This window comes from Pieris napi, chromosome 21, assembly GCF_905475465.1.
Source record: "Pieris napi chromosome 21, ilPieNapi1.2, whole genome shotgun sequence".
NCBI lineage: Eukaryota > Metazoa > Arthropoda > Insecta > Lepidoptera > Pieridae > Pieris > Pieris napi.
The window spans coordinates 5762660-5779699 of NC_062254.1; the positions used below are offsets into that span (position 1 = coordinate 5762660).

A 17040-nucleotide genomic window follows, 5' to 3' on the forward strand; every position below is an offset into this window, starting at 1 on the left:
TTCTCGGAAAGTAACAAGTATCGAGTTTGTACGGTCGCAGTATAATCCCGATCTATTTATATATCATTCGGCATTCCCGTAGCTCCCTGATTCTGTGGATAACTTCATAGCAGTGTATCCCGCTCACTCACTCGTATGTAGCTCATTCAAGCGGAGCGAGTGCCGAGTAGCAATAGGGTCATTTGAATTAAGAATTAGGGATACCGTGCAGCTGTCAGAGGAAACTATACAATGTGCGATCGGTTTAAAATTCTTACTGTAAAATTTTAATAATATGTTTTGCTTTACAGTTTCTTTGCTTGTGTTTGTCCTATGCAAAAACAATGTGAAAAGTGGTTGTTAAATTATATTTCTTAGTAACTCGTATCCTTTTGATCAAATTAAAAGACGCGAAATGTGGAGATGTTTTGATGTAAAAGTGGAGAAGTGTTGTGATGAAGTGTAGTTAGTGTCTTAATTCGAACAGTCATAAAGGATACATTGTGAAAAGAAAATGCGGATCAAGGCGAAAACAGATTTTCGCCCGAATGGTAAATATTTATTAAAATAGATACACATATTGTCCGTGTACCATTTTTAATTCCGCCCAAATATATTCGGTTTATAATCAAAGGTACTTTGTTGTTTTGTAATATCTTTTAAAGAGCGCTAGCGCCCATGAGTGAGACTAGTTAACCTAATATTTAAAGGGTGAAATTATCAGTTCCACGGACCTTCTAGCTCGCATAATGCAGGTGTCCATTTGTACTGGTTTCTTGGACCTTGGACTTCTGCCAATGTCGAATGTTTGCAATGCACATGCTAATACCTAACTATACGCCCATCAATAGATTACAAATCTTATTATGTACCGACGATAAGGTCTTTAGGATTATTTTCGTGTCCAATGCTCTTGGTTTTTATTTGAAATAGAAACTAGCAGTCGTTGAGCCGAAGATTTTTTTTCTGAAGTGCTTCTTCTAAGAGTAGATAGTAAATATTACGTTTTCTGTTTTGGATATATAAACATTCCGTTCACGTAACATCGCAGCGAGGGTTTTAACAATAAAATTGACGTTACGCTGATTCTTAATTGAAACTCCGTGTTACCATTAAAATGATTATGACTCATTTTTCTGGAAGCGTGTTCAATTGACGTTTAATGTACCAAATAAAATACATAGTATGTCAATTAATACAAGATTGTCTTAATACAGTTTGTCTAAATACAGTTTATGCCAAACAAAATATTTCTAGCGTTAGTCATGACGTTATCGTAATTAAACGTGCCAGTCTGAATTTCTGCCTTTTACTGTGCATATAAAACTTGTCTATCGGCTATTACACGTCTCAAATCATTAGATGCCAGGACATGACAGGAACATTTAATTCAATTCTAATAGGATTATGTCACAGCTATGAATAAAATTATAATTGGAAAGTTTCGATGTTTTGCATATTAATATTACTTTATGAATGATCGTAACGCGTATTTTTACAGTCTATATTTATTTATTTTATAGTCTATAACCCAACTATCATTTTTAATCTATTTTGACACATAACCGTTTAAGAAAGATAAAACGTGCTACATGATTATACTTACGACACTCAAAAACGTATAATAAGTGATAAGTGATGCTTTTGCTTGAGACAAAATGAATTTTGAAAGTTGCTTCATAATGAAGTTTGGCGACGGTCCATTAGCGAATATGGGCAAGTTATCTTGCAAGTCACCGTCTATAAGCATTTAGGTACTTAGGTGGTTTCGCATCAGTTACATATCTTGATTAAGGAAGGACCTATTCGTATTTAGACATCTATCTATCTATCTTTGTTAACGCGGTGATTTTGTTAGGTCATAGCAATGTTGATTTTCCTTTTTATAGAAAACTTGAAATACATAATACAATACATACCATTTTTAACAACATAACATAAATTAACAATTCCAAGAACGTTGCGCAAGATCGGTTTTATCCCGAAAGAATTTTTTGAAAGAATTGCGAAACTTCTAGAACTTAGCCACTTATCAATTTAATTACAAATTTAAACAAAGAAAAGAAAAATACATTACAAAAACTTCAACAAAAACAATTGAAAAAAAGTCGCTAGTTTCTGAACGCCGTATTTATCAGCCTGAAATGTAACCGGAAATATATTATATACAGTATTCACCTATAAAATATGAATTAGGTATCCTTTTAACACTTAGAAAACCTATTGTTTGGACTAACAAGGTGGTTTGTTTAACAAGACTTTCTTTTGTGCTCAATACAATGAGTGGGACAATCGCTTCATTTCACAGCTCACAGCATGTTTTTGTCTTTTTATTATGTGGGCTACTATAATTTTTTATTTATTCCAGCCCTAATTTATCAATGAATACAGTACTGTAATAATATAGTATTCTAATTGTGTTTACGTTTCATTAATCCCTTTAAAAATACGTCTTTTTCATATGCCATAGATGAGTACTTTAATTTTTTTAATTTATTCCAGCCCCAATTTATCAATTAATAGAGTACTGTAAAAATATAGTATTCTTATTGTGTTTACGTTTCATTAATCCCTTTAAAAATACGTCTTTTAGGTATTTTTAAAGCTAGCAATGTATATTACCGGAACATATATTTAAGGAATATTTGATTAGCATTTCTTAAATAATATTTTATTGATAACCGTATTGTTGATTGTAATATTAATAGGTTTCTAATATGAACAAAATCCGTACTTACTGTATTTGTGTGTGTCGTTACAATATTTTATACCTAATGCGTCTGTGTATAAATTTATAAACACATCTAAGGATACATACCTACGAGTGTTAAGTCCATACAAGTGCAATATGCATTAATCGTAAGCTTCAAGACGGATATCGATGTGATATTGTCTGGAGACACGACCCCTCGAATCGATACCCTCTTTTAGTAAATTTACTACGATTTCTATTGACCCTTCGAAGTCGCTATCTTAGACGGTGTCTTACGCGTCTGAAATCAGCTCTGAGGAATATCGTTGTATTTATTTTCTATCATAGATTTACATTACTATAAGTCATGAACCGATTTTATGTTCGTTTAATGAAATTTTGTTTACTAATAATGCACAATATTTCTGACATTATTTAGTTGTCCCGTTTCGACGCGAAGTATGGCTAGAATTACTTGATTACACACATAAATTGTATGCTTAAACTACTTAGATGATATATTTATTTTAATTCTTGTGGATCTATAAATAAAAGCATATATATTTGGCCTTGAAGTAGGTAATTATTGACGTATATATGACAGAAAATCAAAATTCTTCGATTTGTACTATAAGACAAATTTTATAGCATGAGAGTACTCATGAGACCATAACCCCCGATTAGGGAATATCACAGATGTTTCGAATAATGTTTTGCTGGAAATTGACCTCCACGTGTGTCAATCACTAAGCCGCACTGACACCACTTTTCCCACATACAATAAGCCTGTTCACTTGTTGTTATGTCATGCAACACCTACTAAGTTGTGCGTCATTTATATTTCGTTACGTAAAAATCCAATTGTTCTGAACTTTCTAAGATGCCATAGAAGCTAATTTATTAATTTCTGGAATAACCAACAACAATTTATTTGTTTGTAAGGTTTTCCAAAACCAATTCGTCGTACATTTTATGAATTCAACAAATTAAATTGAAATGTATTGTAATTTATCATTATTATTATATTATTGATTAAGAGTAGTGATTAAATGCATTATTTCCGTAAAGATTACGTTTGCTGTGTTGAGGTCGTAGGTTCCACCCGGCTGTGCACCAATGGTCTATCAATGTGCGCATTGCACTCGCTCGTACGGTAAAGAAAAACATTGTGAGGAAACCGGCACGCCTTAGACCCAATAAGCCGGCGTGTGTCAGACATAAAATGCTGATAAGCTACTGTCTATTAGAATAAACAATTGATCACATCAGACCTAAACAGATGTAGTATGATAATTGATTACTGAAGGGTAAAATAAGTAGTGAAGGTACTACTGTAATGAAATAAAGATAAACCATTGTTCACTTGGTGACAGGAAGAAAACTATTTCAATCTATTTCGGTTGCATGTGCAGACATTGGAAGAATTGGCGAGACTAGACATAGACATCCTGCTGCATTTGATCACAAATTATTTTTATACTACATATATATACTTACCTAAATGTCTTGAAGCTCTTGTAACCATACCATGGTTATACGATTCACATTTTATAATTAAAAATAAATCAGTAGCGCTACAACCTTTCCAATCTGGACATCAGGTTTCTGTATCTGTGTCATGATCATTTGTCAATCTAATAGGCAAATAGGTGTTCAGCGATGTTTTCCTTCACCGTTCGAGCGAATGTTAACTGCGTACATAGAAAGTCCATTGCACAGCCGGGGATCGAACCTACGACCTCTAGAGAGTCGCACGATGAAGTTACTTGGCCAACTTTGCTCGTTTTATAATTAGACCGAAACTGATATAAGTAAATAAAATGGTCCGAATAGAACGGTTAACATGACGGATCTATTGCAATTTGCAACGCTTGATTATGATAAATAATGATATTATTGGACTCTACTCTTTAAAAGAGTAACGAGAGTTTTTTACGCCGGCTTTTTCTCTCGGCCTACACCCTCTGTCTTCTTTGCCGATGAGTAGGGATGCCTACAAATTCAAACTTAATGACGTGGAATAAGTGATACATCTATCTTATGTTCCATAATAAACATATTTTATTTTATTTTATTCTAGATGTTAACCAATCATAATTAAGCCATAGTCTTATTCATTCATTATATGCATCATGCCTTTCTTGCTTGCATCGCTAGGACATACTATCATGCCCGAAACACATAAGGCATGCAGTAATATTTTGATTAAACAAATCTTACAGCTTTAATCGTGTGAAGTGAACATGCTTGTCAAATTGGGGACGATTCGAAAAAAGGCTTCAATCGTATTATCTAAACAGCAAAATATAATAATATGTCCTAACTACACAGGTATCGTACGGAGGTAGTTTAAATTTTTTTTTTTAGACAATTCACACCAATTGACCTAGTCCCATGCTAAGCTGGTGAAGCTTGTGTTATGGGTACGAGGCAACGGATATACATACATACTATAGATAGATAGACATATAAATACATATTTAAACACCCAAGACCTAAGCACAACACCAAATGCTCATCACATCGATGTTCGTCTCAGCCGGGGATCGAACCCGGGACCCATGGTTTCCTAGACCAATGAGTCGTCAAATAATTTTAATTATTAGATTAGAAACTCGTGACCTTAAGCCATTATTAATCATCATCAGGAAGCTTAAAAGGTTAAGGGTCAAGTAGGTCCAACGGCTGTAGGTCCAAAAAAGGCGCTCCTAACCGACAAGGTGTACAAAAGCCAGGTGAAAATTGCATCTGTTCAGTGCATAGTACTGTGGTCGGGATATCAGATTTTGTAATAAATGTTTACCTCGTAATATAAAGAACGTGTTTCGACCTTGTCGTGTATTCAGTACTTTTAATGATAACACTGATTCACTTACGTTTCTTAGTCATACGGTGACCGCAACTTAAATAAAACAAACTTCGATTTTGTATTCTCAAAACTCGAATGGGTAGGCCGAGACTCCTTTCTCAAAATATTCACCATATGAGATAAATATAAAAAAAAACGCGTGTACCTACTTATGTACATAACGCGTTAGAAGTTATACTTCTTTGGCGTAATACTTTTCTTCGAGTACTTTAGAGGCACGTTTCTCTCTTCGAATTGCATTTTTTTGCCCATTTTTATGGTCACTTCCAATCGAAACGATATAATATGTATTAATCATGATATGTTACAACAAACACTATGTTTTTTTTATTAAAAATGTACAAACAACTACAAATTTACTCTCATCATTTTTCCCTAACGCGCCAAAAGAAGTTACATAACTTCAAAAATTCTTAACGCCGTCATAATATTATGATTTGATAATGCCCTTGGTGTCAGTTCAGTAATGCGTTCAGGATATTGATTGGACTCCCTCGCTATTGCAGTGCGTCTGCAATGTTTGGTTCTGCACGTGTGGACTGTTTTTACGCCACGATGCGCAAGCGAGCTGTATCTCTGGTAATGCGCGTGCGGGGGAGCCCTAGCAGCATGCTGACGGTAATAGCGTGAATGCTAGATTGCCTTTACATGGGTCATAACATTCTCTAAGCTAACCTGCTTAATATAATATTTAGGACACAATTGTAACTAACACAGTAATAACCATATGGACTTATGATTGTATTATTGAAATAAATTAAATTTAAAAATGTTTGGCTGTATTCGCATAGTTTAATATTTATAAAATGTACGTTAGAGATAGGAAGATAAATAAAAAAAATAACGAAAATACTCACTCACCATAGGGAAGTTTTATACGTATTTTCATAACAGCAGCATTAACAAAAACGCTGCATCACAGTGAGGCAATAAAAACAATGATTGAAATAACACAAGATGGTCACGCTTTGGCAACACGGAAATTATTTTATACGTGACGTGATGAATGCTTAATGCATATTTACTACATAATACATTTGGTTACAACAGGTCCATTGGTTAATTTCTATATTTAAGTATTACTCCAATGGGCCTCCAATAAATTGTTCTAAGCAGTACTGAAAGATGCATTTAAACAAATGCATACTCGAGCTTTGTCCTCAAATTAGCATAGATCACATGTAGTAACCTACGCTAATCTCTTCGGACAAAGCTTGTATACTTCTGATACTTATATTAGACTATCTACCTTCAGTTAATATGTAGAGACTGAATCTATTATAAAGCATAATTCATTTAAATAATCAGCGTAATACGATGGTACGTTGTGATAAGCATATTAAATGTTAGGGAAAATTTGAAAAAATTCCACCTCAAATTTAAGCCATAATTACATTTTATCGCGTTAATTCCGCTGACGTCCCCATTCTCCATAGAATGAGTCAGTCGCGGTGAGGTAGTCCGTAATTTTCTTCCACGTAAGATACGGCAATCATTCTTATAGACGCCTTGACATTTTTAGACATTATATCACTAAACTAAGCTTAGCAAAAAATATATTTAATTTTAGTGTAATTGTTCTGAATGATTACGTTTTAACAGTTTCAATTATATTATAGTAAATGATAATGATAATATTTAAAATCGGAAAAAAAAAATTTGAAGTATTTTTACCAGTTCGGCTAATGGGCTTACCTTTATTAGTGACATTAGGTTGACTAGGACAAAACATTCAATACCTTGAATCTTATAGTACATGAATGAATGCGTGCGACTTTAAAATATGTATATTTCGTATGGAATTCTATCAGAAAAATATTAACAAAAGTCTGCTGCTTTATTTCTTTTCTTCTTCTGACAAATTGAAGTACATACCAATAAATTTGAAGTAACGCTATACGTTAATTTATTTCCCTAAACGAAATTAACAAGAAAACTTGTTTGGCAAGTTTTCCTGACTGGGGTGCCGCCCCTTGTGTTTAGTCTGCGTCATAATTCACCACAGTTAAAAATATACCTTATTAGCGTCCACTAAGGTACATATTTCTGAAAAGAATATTGTTATGATTTTATGCGTTTTTCTATTGTAAAGTGGCAAGAGTCTCGCGGTGTAAGTACACGCCTATTGCTTCAAGAGTATAATCATACTTCTTAGACCAATATGAATATCATTCTTATATTTACAAGCTTAGCTATATTTTGAGAATTATTTTATGTGATGTACCTATTAGTCGCAAATAATATTGTAGAAATAAAGGAGACCTCCATATATTACAAATGTATAGATATGGATGCTGTACTAGAAGGTTTCGTTTGGTTGATTGAATGCTCAGGATGTAAAAAAAAACAGTGGCGCTACAATTTCTTTAGGTCTTGGCCTCAGATTTATGAATCTGTTTCATGATCATTTTTAAATCTAATAGGTGATAAGCCTCCAGTGCCTGACACACGCCGTCGACTTTTTGGGTCTAAGACATGTCGGTTTCCTCACGATGTTTTCCTTCACCGTTCGAGCAAATGTTAAATGCGCACATAGAAAGACAGTCCATTGGTGCACAGCCGGGGATCGAACCTACGACCTCAGGTATGAGAGTCGCACGCTAACCTGGGTCAACACTGCTTCAAATCTCAGGATCTACCTACTGTTGTGGAAATAAAAATATTGTATCGGATATTCAGTGACCGTCGATAAGTGTATACCGGAAGGCAAAACCGATGGGATCAGATTGTTTTTAATATAAGTAAGTTTAATATCGTAGAATTGAAATAGAATTATCAACTTGTAACATTAACGATTGTTTCTAAGATAGGACCTAGCCCTTCCTTTGGTGAAATGCAGGTTTATGTTCAACACAAAAACGTGTATGGAAAATAGACTGTTTTTTTTTTTTAAAGACAATTCACACCAATTGACCTAGTCCCATGCTAAGCTGGTGAAGCTTGTGTTATGGGCACTAGGCAACGGATATACATACATATTATAGATAGATATACATATAAATACATATTGAAACACCCAAGACCTAAGCACAACACCAAATGCTCATCACATCGATGTTTGTCTCAGCCGGGGATCGAACCCGGGACCCATGGATTCGCAGTCAGGGGTACTAACCACTAGACCAATGAGTCGTCGTATGAAACAGTTATGAAAACAGTTCCATACTTTGACTGGCGACACTTGGCTAAATGCCAACTTTGCAATTACTCCCCCTGCCACGGACTGTCGAATGGCAATAAACTGTAAACTCTATCGATGAAGTTTTCGCCATTTCCTGAATTTTATGAATTTAGAACGCCGTCTAGAAACATTGAAGGATTTATAAATAGACAAGAAAACCTGTCATTTAGAGAATCGGTAAAATACAAAGACAAATTGTGACTGTCAAAGCAATTTGATTGTTTAGGTTTCTCTGCATTGAATAATCGAAGTGAACAGCAATTTATCGATTATTTTTTAATTGGAAAACTGTCTTTCGTGTTACTAAGCTACTAGTTGAAAAGGTTAGTACGTTAAATTAAGATTATTGTCAAGAAATTACATGATTAAGAGTAAAAAACGGTTTATCTCGATTTCCGGCAAAACTAAAAGTCCTATCGAAGAAAACTAAATGGCAAAGTTGTAGGTCATAAAAAGATCTACAACTTTTGTATTCACACATTTTTCACATAACCTCAAAATGTATGTGAAAAATTCAAAAAACCAACTTTTTGGTTTTTTATTTCTATCTTTTACAAAAATTTATTTTTTTAAACGAAATTTGGTGAAAACTTACCTTATTATGTCCCAAATATACTGTAATTTATTTAATTAAAAATATTTATTTTTTCACCTTATTTTGAGTTAATATCGAAAAAACACCCTAATTTTCAATCGAAAATTCTGACGTCAAAATTTCAGCTTCGAAAAAATCGTGCAGTAACGCCCAGACCCGCATACGATTTTTTGCATTTTCTGAGAAGATTTACTATGGTAATATATATTATACATTTTTTTACCATAGGAAAGTAGAGATTTCAACGAACTGAAAGCACACCAACTTTTTGAAAAAAGCTGAAATTTTGACGTCAGAATTTTCGATTGAAAATTCGGGTGTTTTTTCGATATTAATTCAAAATAAGGTGAAAAAATAAATATTTTTAATCAAATAAATTACAGTATATTTGGGACATAATAAGGTAAGTTTTCACCAAATTTCGTTTAAAAAAATAAATTTTTGTAAAAGATAGAAATAAAAAACCAAAAAGTTGGTTTTTTGAATTTTTCACATAAATTTTGAGGTTATGTGAAAAATGTGTGAATACAAAAGTTGTAGATCTTTTTATGACCTACAACTTTGCCATTTAGTTTTCTTCGATAGGACTTTTAGTTTTGCCGGAAATCGAGATAAACCGTTTTTTACCCTTAAACCTCCCCCCCTACCCCTTCCCGACCTCAGATCGACCATAATTTATTTTTCCTTTCATTTTGATCATATTCCCCTGCTTTTCTAATGGGTTTCATCCTACTGTAATTTTTTTCACTTTTTATTATTTTTAAAGGCTATCTGCACTGGTCTATTATACTTAGTTTTTGCTTTTAAATAATTCTGATTTGAAATATGACTTAAATGGATCTATTTATGATTCAAAATGCAGCAGTGCATTTTCTGACGTCATTTGTTTCACAACGAAAGGAAATGCTAGAATCTTTCAATTAAGCTGACACATGTCATGTTAAGTGCGCGACCCAGTTGTTACGTAATAAAAAATATATTAAACTTTAAAAGCATATATTTAAAAGTCCTCCCGACCCGATCTTAGGGTGGAAGCGCAAATAATAATTGCGCAGTATGTGAAGGAAAAAGTGACAAAACCTTAATATAATATAATGATACTTTAATCAAAAAAAAAATAATTTCATCAAACTCTGATACTGAATAGAAAATCAAATCCTTTGGAGGTTGATCGCTTCCACAGAACTGATTGTCCGACCTTAGATTTGGTCTATACGTTTCACAGAATATAAGTTTTATTGTATGTGATATAACTACCAAATTCGGTTGATTTAATCAAAAGTTCTAGACCAAACACCAAAAAAATTCTATCATATTACTAGCAGATTGTTTCATATCGCTCTCTGAATTATTTCCTTTATACAATTAATATGACTGCAAAGCTGTATTTATTTAATTAATGTCCTCAATAGTCGTATTTCAAGGTCTGAAATACGATCTGACGTTAATTAGTTGCTCTCATTTGAGTGCTTTGAAATTAAATTTTGTGGTTTATCTTTTTAGGTCGTGTTATTCAGAGAGCTACTTATGCTTAGATGAGTTTTCCTAGGACCACCATGGTTTAGTGTAATGGTAAGACTTCGTGGGTAAATTATGCACACTAGCTTATTTACACACACACTTGCCCTGACACCCATTTGAAGGTTACAGAACATACAGGAATGTGTATACTAAGATTTATTTTGCTAGAAATAGTCAGCAGGGCTACTAGGCTCACAGAGCACTCAATATTAAATTTTAAAGGACCAAACTTGGAATAAAGCGGTATGAAAACACAATAAATTAGGATAATATAAGAATAATAAGAATTCACATTTTGAGTCGAGTGAGTTAGAATTTGAGTTTCTCTTAAAATCTCTTATCAAAACGTCTTCGCTTACTCTAGCAATATAATTAGATCGAAGCACTTGAGTCTAATAATAGCACTAAAGAATTCGTGATAGCTCGCACTAACCAGACGTAGTGTGAATATGATAGAAGACGGATCTTAGCGTCGCTTATAAGAGATATTACTCATAAGGGTTTTTTTATAGGCAACATCATATGGTAGTTTTATACACTACTAAAATCCTTTATATTTAGTTCGCAGGTGGCTTACGCGTTCGATTCTCGGCAGCAAAACTTATGCTTTAACGGTATTACTAATTGATTTTAAATAGTATATTGTGAATAAAATTTAATTTTTACGAACCCAAAGCAAAGTAATACTAGAAGCTAGGTTATAAACATTCTAGAAGTCATGAAATTATGAAAACATACTGTTATATATTACTAGCTGACCGGGCAAACGTCGTTTTGCCATGTATATTATTTATAATAAATAAATAGGGGTTGATCGTAGAGGGGTGAAAAAATAAAAATTAAAAATTTTGTCTAAAAAATAAAAATAAAAATTTAGGGGTGGACTGGACTACCTCTAACATTTAGGGGGATGAAAAATTCGGCCGATTCTCATAGATACCGGATAAGCACAAAAAATTTCATCAAAATCGGTCAAGCCGTTTCGGAGGAGTATGGCAACGAAAACTGTAACACGAGAATTTTATATATTAAGATAATAAGTTTATGAAAATATTAAGCTGTACATAATAATTAAATAATAATAATCCACTGGTGCTACAGCCCTATATGGGTCTTGGCTTGATTGCATCCGTTTCTTCGATGGTTTTTATTTTATCTAAGCAGATGATCAGACAACTGTGTCTGACACAAGTCGTAGATTTTTGAGTTTGAGACATGCCTTCATTCTTGCCTTCCGCGGGATGTCTTCAATTGCTAATTGCGACCATAGAAAGAAAATTCCATTGGGGTATACCTGTCGAACGCAATACACTGCTCTAATAAAATAATAATTAACAAACACTAAAATCAATTTAGGTGTGGGGGTAGTATTTGGAGGGTAAGAAAAGTGGAACAAAAAGATCATATATTGGTACCCAAGAAATAATAAAAGAAAACGAGGTAGACAGTTTCGAAGGTGGGTAGACGAAATAAAATCCGTAACTGAGAAAATTTGGACCAGGAAAGCTCAGAACAGAGCAGAGTGGAAAGAAATGGAGGAGGCCTTTGCCAAAGTTGGGCAAACAGATGGGTTGTCGGTGTCACCGACTCACTAGTGATAATAGTTTAAGTTTAAAATTATGTAAAATTTTCTATCTGAATAAAGGCTTTTATTATTATTATTATTATAAAATCAATTTAATAGTCGTTGTAAACATTTATCGTTTAAATCATTATTATCTAATGTTGCATAACTGTTGCTGATTATTTAAATGGAACCGAGAAGATTCTAATTACCCGTTGAACGATTTGGGTGTCAATTTTCCACTTTCACTTTTCACGTAATTTATTCGTAACACGAGCCACCTGTTCCGAGCATCCTTTGATATTTTAATATTTATGCTAAGCCGATAGAATTTTAATGTTAACAAAGAGATTACGTTCATTTTATTGCATTCATATGGCAATAATTAATTCAAGTTAATTCTATCGTATAGAAATAGTTTTAAAGCAGGTAGTCCTGTATAATTTATATATACATAAAATCAGAGTTTATTATTATTATTCATAGTACCTGGCTCAATAATGAGGAAACAATTGCGTAAAAATATAATGAATAAATAGTTTTTTTAAGAAAAAGCAGTCCTTATAAGTGTTTACTTTTTTTAAATTTAACCTTATTATGGCGGTATATCGAAAAAAAAACGTTTTATTATTAATTTGTAACATTTTTTTTTGATACTTAAGAATGTATTTATTTAGCTTTAATATCACTAGATGTCGTAAAGAGTTGCCAATTATTGTGTGTTATTTAAATTTAACACACTTTAAAAATAGCACATACAAATATTAATATCGACCTGTCTGAGACTTTCATCTTTTGATTGTTTATTATAGAAATTCATCGTGTAAGATATAAGTGTTTTCAATTCAAGAGACCAAAATAATTGTAATCTTGACATCAAAAGCAAAAGTATGCTTGTTTTTATTTTTCCAAGTGAAGTTGCCAAGACGCGAGACGTAAACACTGTTTATTTTTAAAACAATCACACAATTATTTTATGAGACTCGAAGATAAAGCGGTCTGTTGAGTTGCGACTATTGAAGCTATAATGATAACAGAATTATTAAGTCTAAGTCTCGAGTCGGATATTCGGGCTAATAAAAGTTTATAACCCAAAACCACAAACAAAAAAGACTTAAATATATCTCTGCATTAATTACTATGTCGATATCATCTACTTCCATCACATAAAATCACGGCCACCTTTTATTAAAAACACTTCAGGCCATTTTTGACCCCCTATAACTTCCGTGACTGAATTTAAGCCAATTTATTTATTAAAAGTATAAAAGATTTTTAATATTGATATATCTGTAGTTAGGTTAGCTAATTACGTAATAACAGATGTAAGTCTCTCGAGTAGGGTCTGAATAGATTAACCGACTTGGCATTGCATAGATACCACAATTTTTTGCGGTAAAATAACTGGGTTACCATTACAAATGTAGTAACAAATATGCAAAAAATGGCTTTGAATTTGTAAGACTACCAGAAGAATGACGCTGATGTGGACTATCTATATCTATCTATCTATATCTATATATATCTATATATATCTATATATATATATATCTATCTATATCGATATCTTTATAGAACTTCACACACTCATGATACCTTTGTAAAAATTCATACAAGAACCATGTAAAATGCAACATCTATACATCCAGCACTAAAGCTCTGTATGCGTTTTGGGTTTACATTTGTGCATCTGCTTATTTAGAACTCTCCTTATGATGAGCACACATTATAAATTTTCGAGTCTAAGGAATAATGCTTCTTTGCGATGATTTTCTTCACCGCTCGTTGAACACAGAAAGATCATGAATTCTTGAAAAATTATATATTATCTGTGACCTTGAATAAACAAGGTATGAAATTTTGGAGATTGGTAAATCATGTGATAACGTGTTAATTACGTTGCTATAAATACGTCTTATGTACATAATTCACCGAAACTGACCTAGTTTCATAAGACAAACAATCCTACTAAACCTATATTGACTTTTACGCGACTATTATATTGAAATAATGTCGCGTCTTCCTAACCTGGTTCTAAACAAGTAAATTGATACATTTAAAATATTCGTTAGGATATATTTAACCTATTTAACTAGTCAACCTATATGTTTCTTATCTAGTTCGTAAAACTGTAACATATACTTCTCGGAACGTACCAAAGCTCATTCGGAGAACGTCGATTGACTGACGTAGTTTATAAGAATACTAGCTGATCCGGCAAACGTCGTTTTGCCATGTATATCAATTATGATAAAAATAGGGGTTGATCGTAGAGGGATGAAAATTAGGGGTTGTATGTATTTTTTAATGCTGTATCATAAAAAAATAAAAATTTATCTAAAAAAAAAAAATAGGGGTGGACTACCATATTTAAGCGATGAAAAATAGATGTTGTCCGATTCTCAGACATACCCAATATGCACACAAAATTTCATGAGAATCGGTCGAGCCGTTTCGGAGGAGTTTAACCACAAACACCGCGACACGAGAATTTTATATATTAGATGTTTAATATGCTATAATTGTCTATTCCCTGCTTGAGCCATACATATAAATTTCTTCTATTATTCTTACACTGGGAATGGTTCCAGTTGTTTATTAACACTATGGTGGTACAATTAGACGATTAGACATTTATTGATGAAATTCGATTAAATACGTTATGAACATTAGTAATCGCATTGAATGTTTAATTCAAGCCATTGTGAAACGTAATTTTTTGTTTCGATTCGAAAATAGTCATGAAATTATTACAAATTACGAATTACTAGCTCGAGTTTTTATCTGATGAATTTCGTATTGTTATAGCGATCGGAATTATACACATAGTACTTACCTACTGAGATTGGTACGTTCACACAAACAAACTTCAGCTACTCAATTTCGAAATAACAGTAAAAATAATTTTATAATTGACCGATTCTTAACTTACAACTTTTTGAGGCCGAGACTCGACTCCAAAGTAAATTCATCGGCACGACTAGACCTCGTTTTTCAACACGCAATTTTGCAAACTTTATTTTAACGTTAACGGTTATTAAGTACATTTTAATTGAATTAATCCAACCGCAGAACATGACCAGTTTTTCGTATTTTTGACTCTTATTATGATTATGAATCGTTTTCATATTTGTGTCCATCGCGTATTTACTAATGTTAATTTTAGAGCCTTACACTTCATGCGCGTTACTTCGTTATTTTGTTGCGTTTTTTCTGTAGGTCCAGAGATAAGAATCTATACCTTAGTCTTGCCATAAATACTGAAACAAAGAAAAAAAATTCTTTAGCAAATAACCTTTATTACTTTTACAGTGTGTGAGTTTAATAAAAAATAAATTAATCAATGGCGCTACAACCTTTTTATATGATCGCAAAATATTGAACAATGTATTGGCGCCAAAATTAGAAATCCTAATGAACAATTATGTGAAAATGACAGATTCCAAATTCAAATGTAATATTTTATTTTAATTGTAACAGCATTTATGGCCAGACTAAGGGTCTGTTTCACAATGTATGGATAAAGTACCAAATAGCTATGCAACACATAAATTATTTGTAAGATAAATTGTGCTATTTGACATTCATCGGTCTCATAGCTTATGATCGACTTTATGTGACGAATAGCGCTATCTGACAATCGTGAAACGCAACAATAGTGTTTATCCTACCAATAAGTAATAAATAGCTAATTTGGAACTTATGTAGAACTTATCCGTACATTGTGAAACAGACCCTAAGTATAATACTAAACATACTCTTCATATTAGTATAGATTACTAAGCTTTAGTTACCATGACAGTTATTTGCTTCATAGCTACACACAATTGAATCGTCTATACACAATGATTTTTCGACTTGGATAAAAAATTTCTTCACCGACCACATTAAGATAATATGTCTGCAGTATTGTGTTTCTAAACACCATATAGATTACAATAATACCGCCAATGTCATCAAGATTCAAGCGATTTTTTTGTTTCCTCCACTTAGTAACCGTGAGAATCGTTGATCTGTGTTCTTTATTTATGGCAATCAAACGTGTATTTCATGAGGTTCTTTTAACTGTTAATTTGCAAAACGTATTTCATTTCCTGTTTGTAAACCGCTATTCGACGAAGCTGTTCGCCGAATGGCTTGAGCGACTTGTCATGTCGTGTACTCAGGCTGTACCAATGGATTTTACTATATAATCACCAACTCTTAAGGTGAATGCAAACATCGCAAGGAAACCTCTGAAAATCGAGGAAATGCTGCTTACCTCGTTTTCGACCTAACACAAACCAAAAAAATATATGTTTAATTAAATGTTACTAAAAATTAATAAAATAAGACACTCAAAAATAAGAAGCGTTACTAAAGCTACTGATGCCCTAAACTATGCTCTAAAGCTTAAATGGAGATGGGCAGGTCATGTAGCAAGACTGTCTGACGATCGATGGACCATAAGGTTGACCAGGTGACCCCACCTGGTCACTATTGGGAAACGAAACAGAGGAAGACCGCTCATGAGATGGGCGGACGACATTGCTCAAACGGCTGGCTCGAGCTGGATGCAGCTCACCCAGAATCGAGATACATGGAGATCCCTGGAGGAGGCCTACACCTGCGGAGGGGTTCTTGCAAAATAATAATTGGG

The 17040-nt window shown here is 33.1% G+C and overlaps 1 protein-coding gene across 9 annotated transcripts in view; it reads left to right on the plus strand.

The window, feature by feature from the left end:
• The window catches only part of LOC125060121, a 102305-nt gene that overhangs the window by 14213 nt on the left and 71052 nt on the right, over positions 1-17040 (plus strand). For 6 of the 9 annotated variants that reach the window (XM_047664846.1, XM_047664851.1, XM_047664855.1 and 3 more), the window contains exon 1: positions 170-530. The exons of 2 other annotated variants lie outside the window; for them this stretch is intronic. In XM_047664846.1, coding sequence (XP_047520802.1) covers positions 494-530 — 37 coding nt within the window. In that variant the 5' untranslated portion in view covers positions 170-493. Of the gene's footprint in view, positions 1-169; positions 531-17040 lie in introns of those variants that run through there. One more of the 9 variants, XM_047664847.1, reaches the window with a different exon arrangement.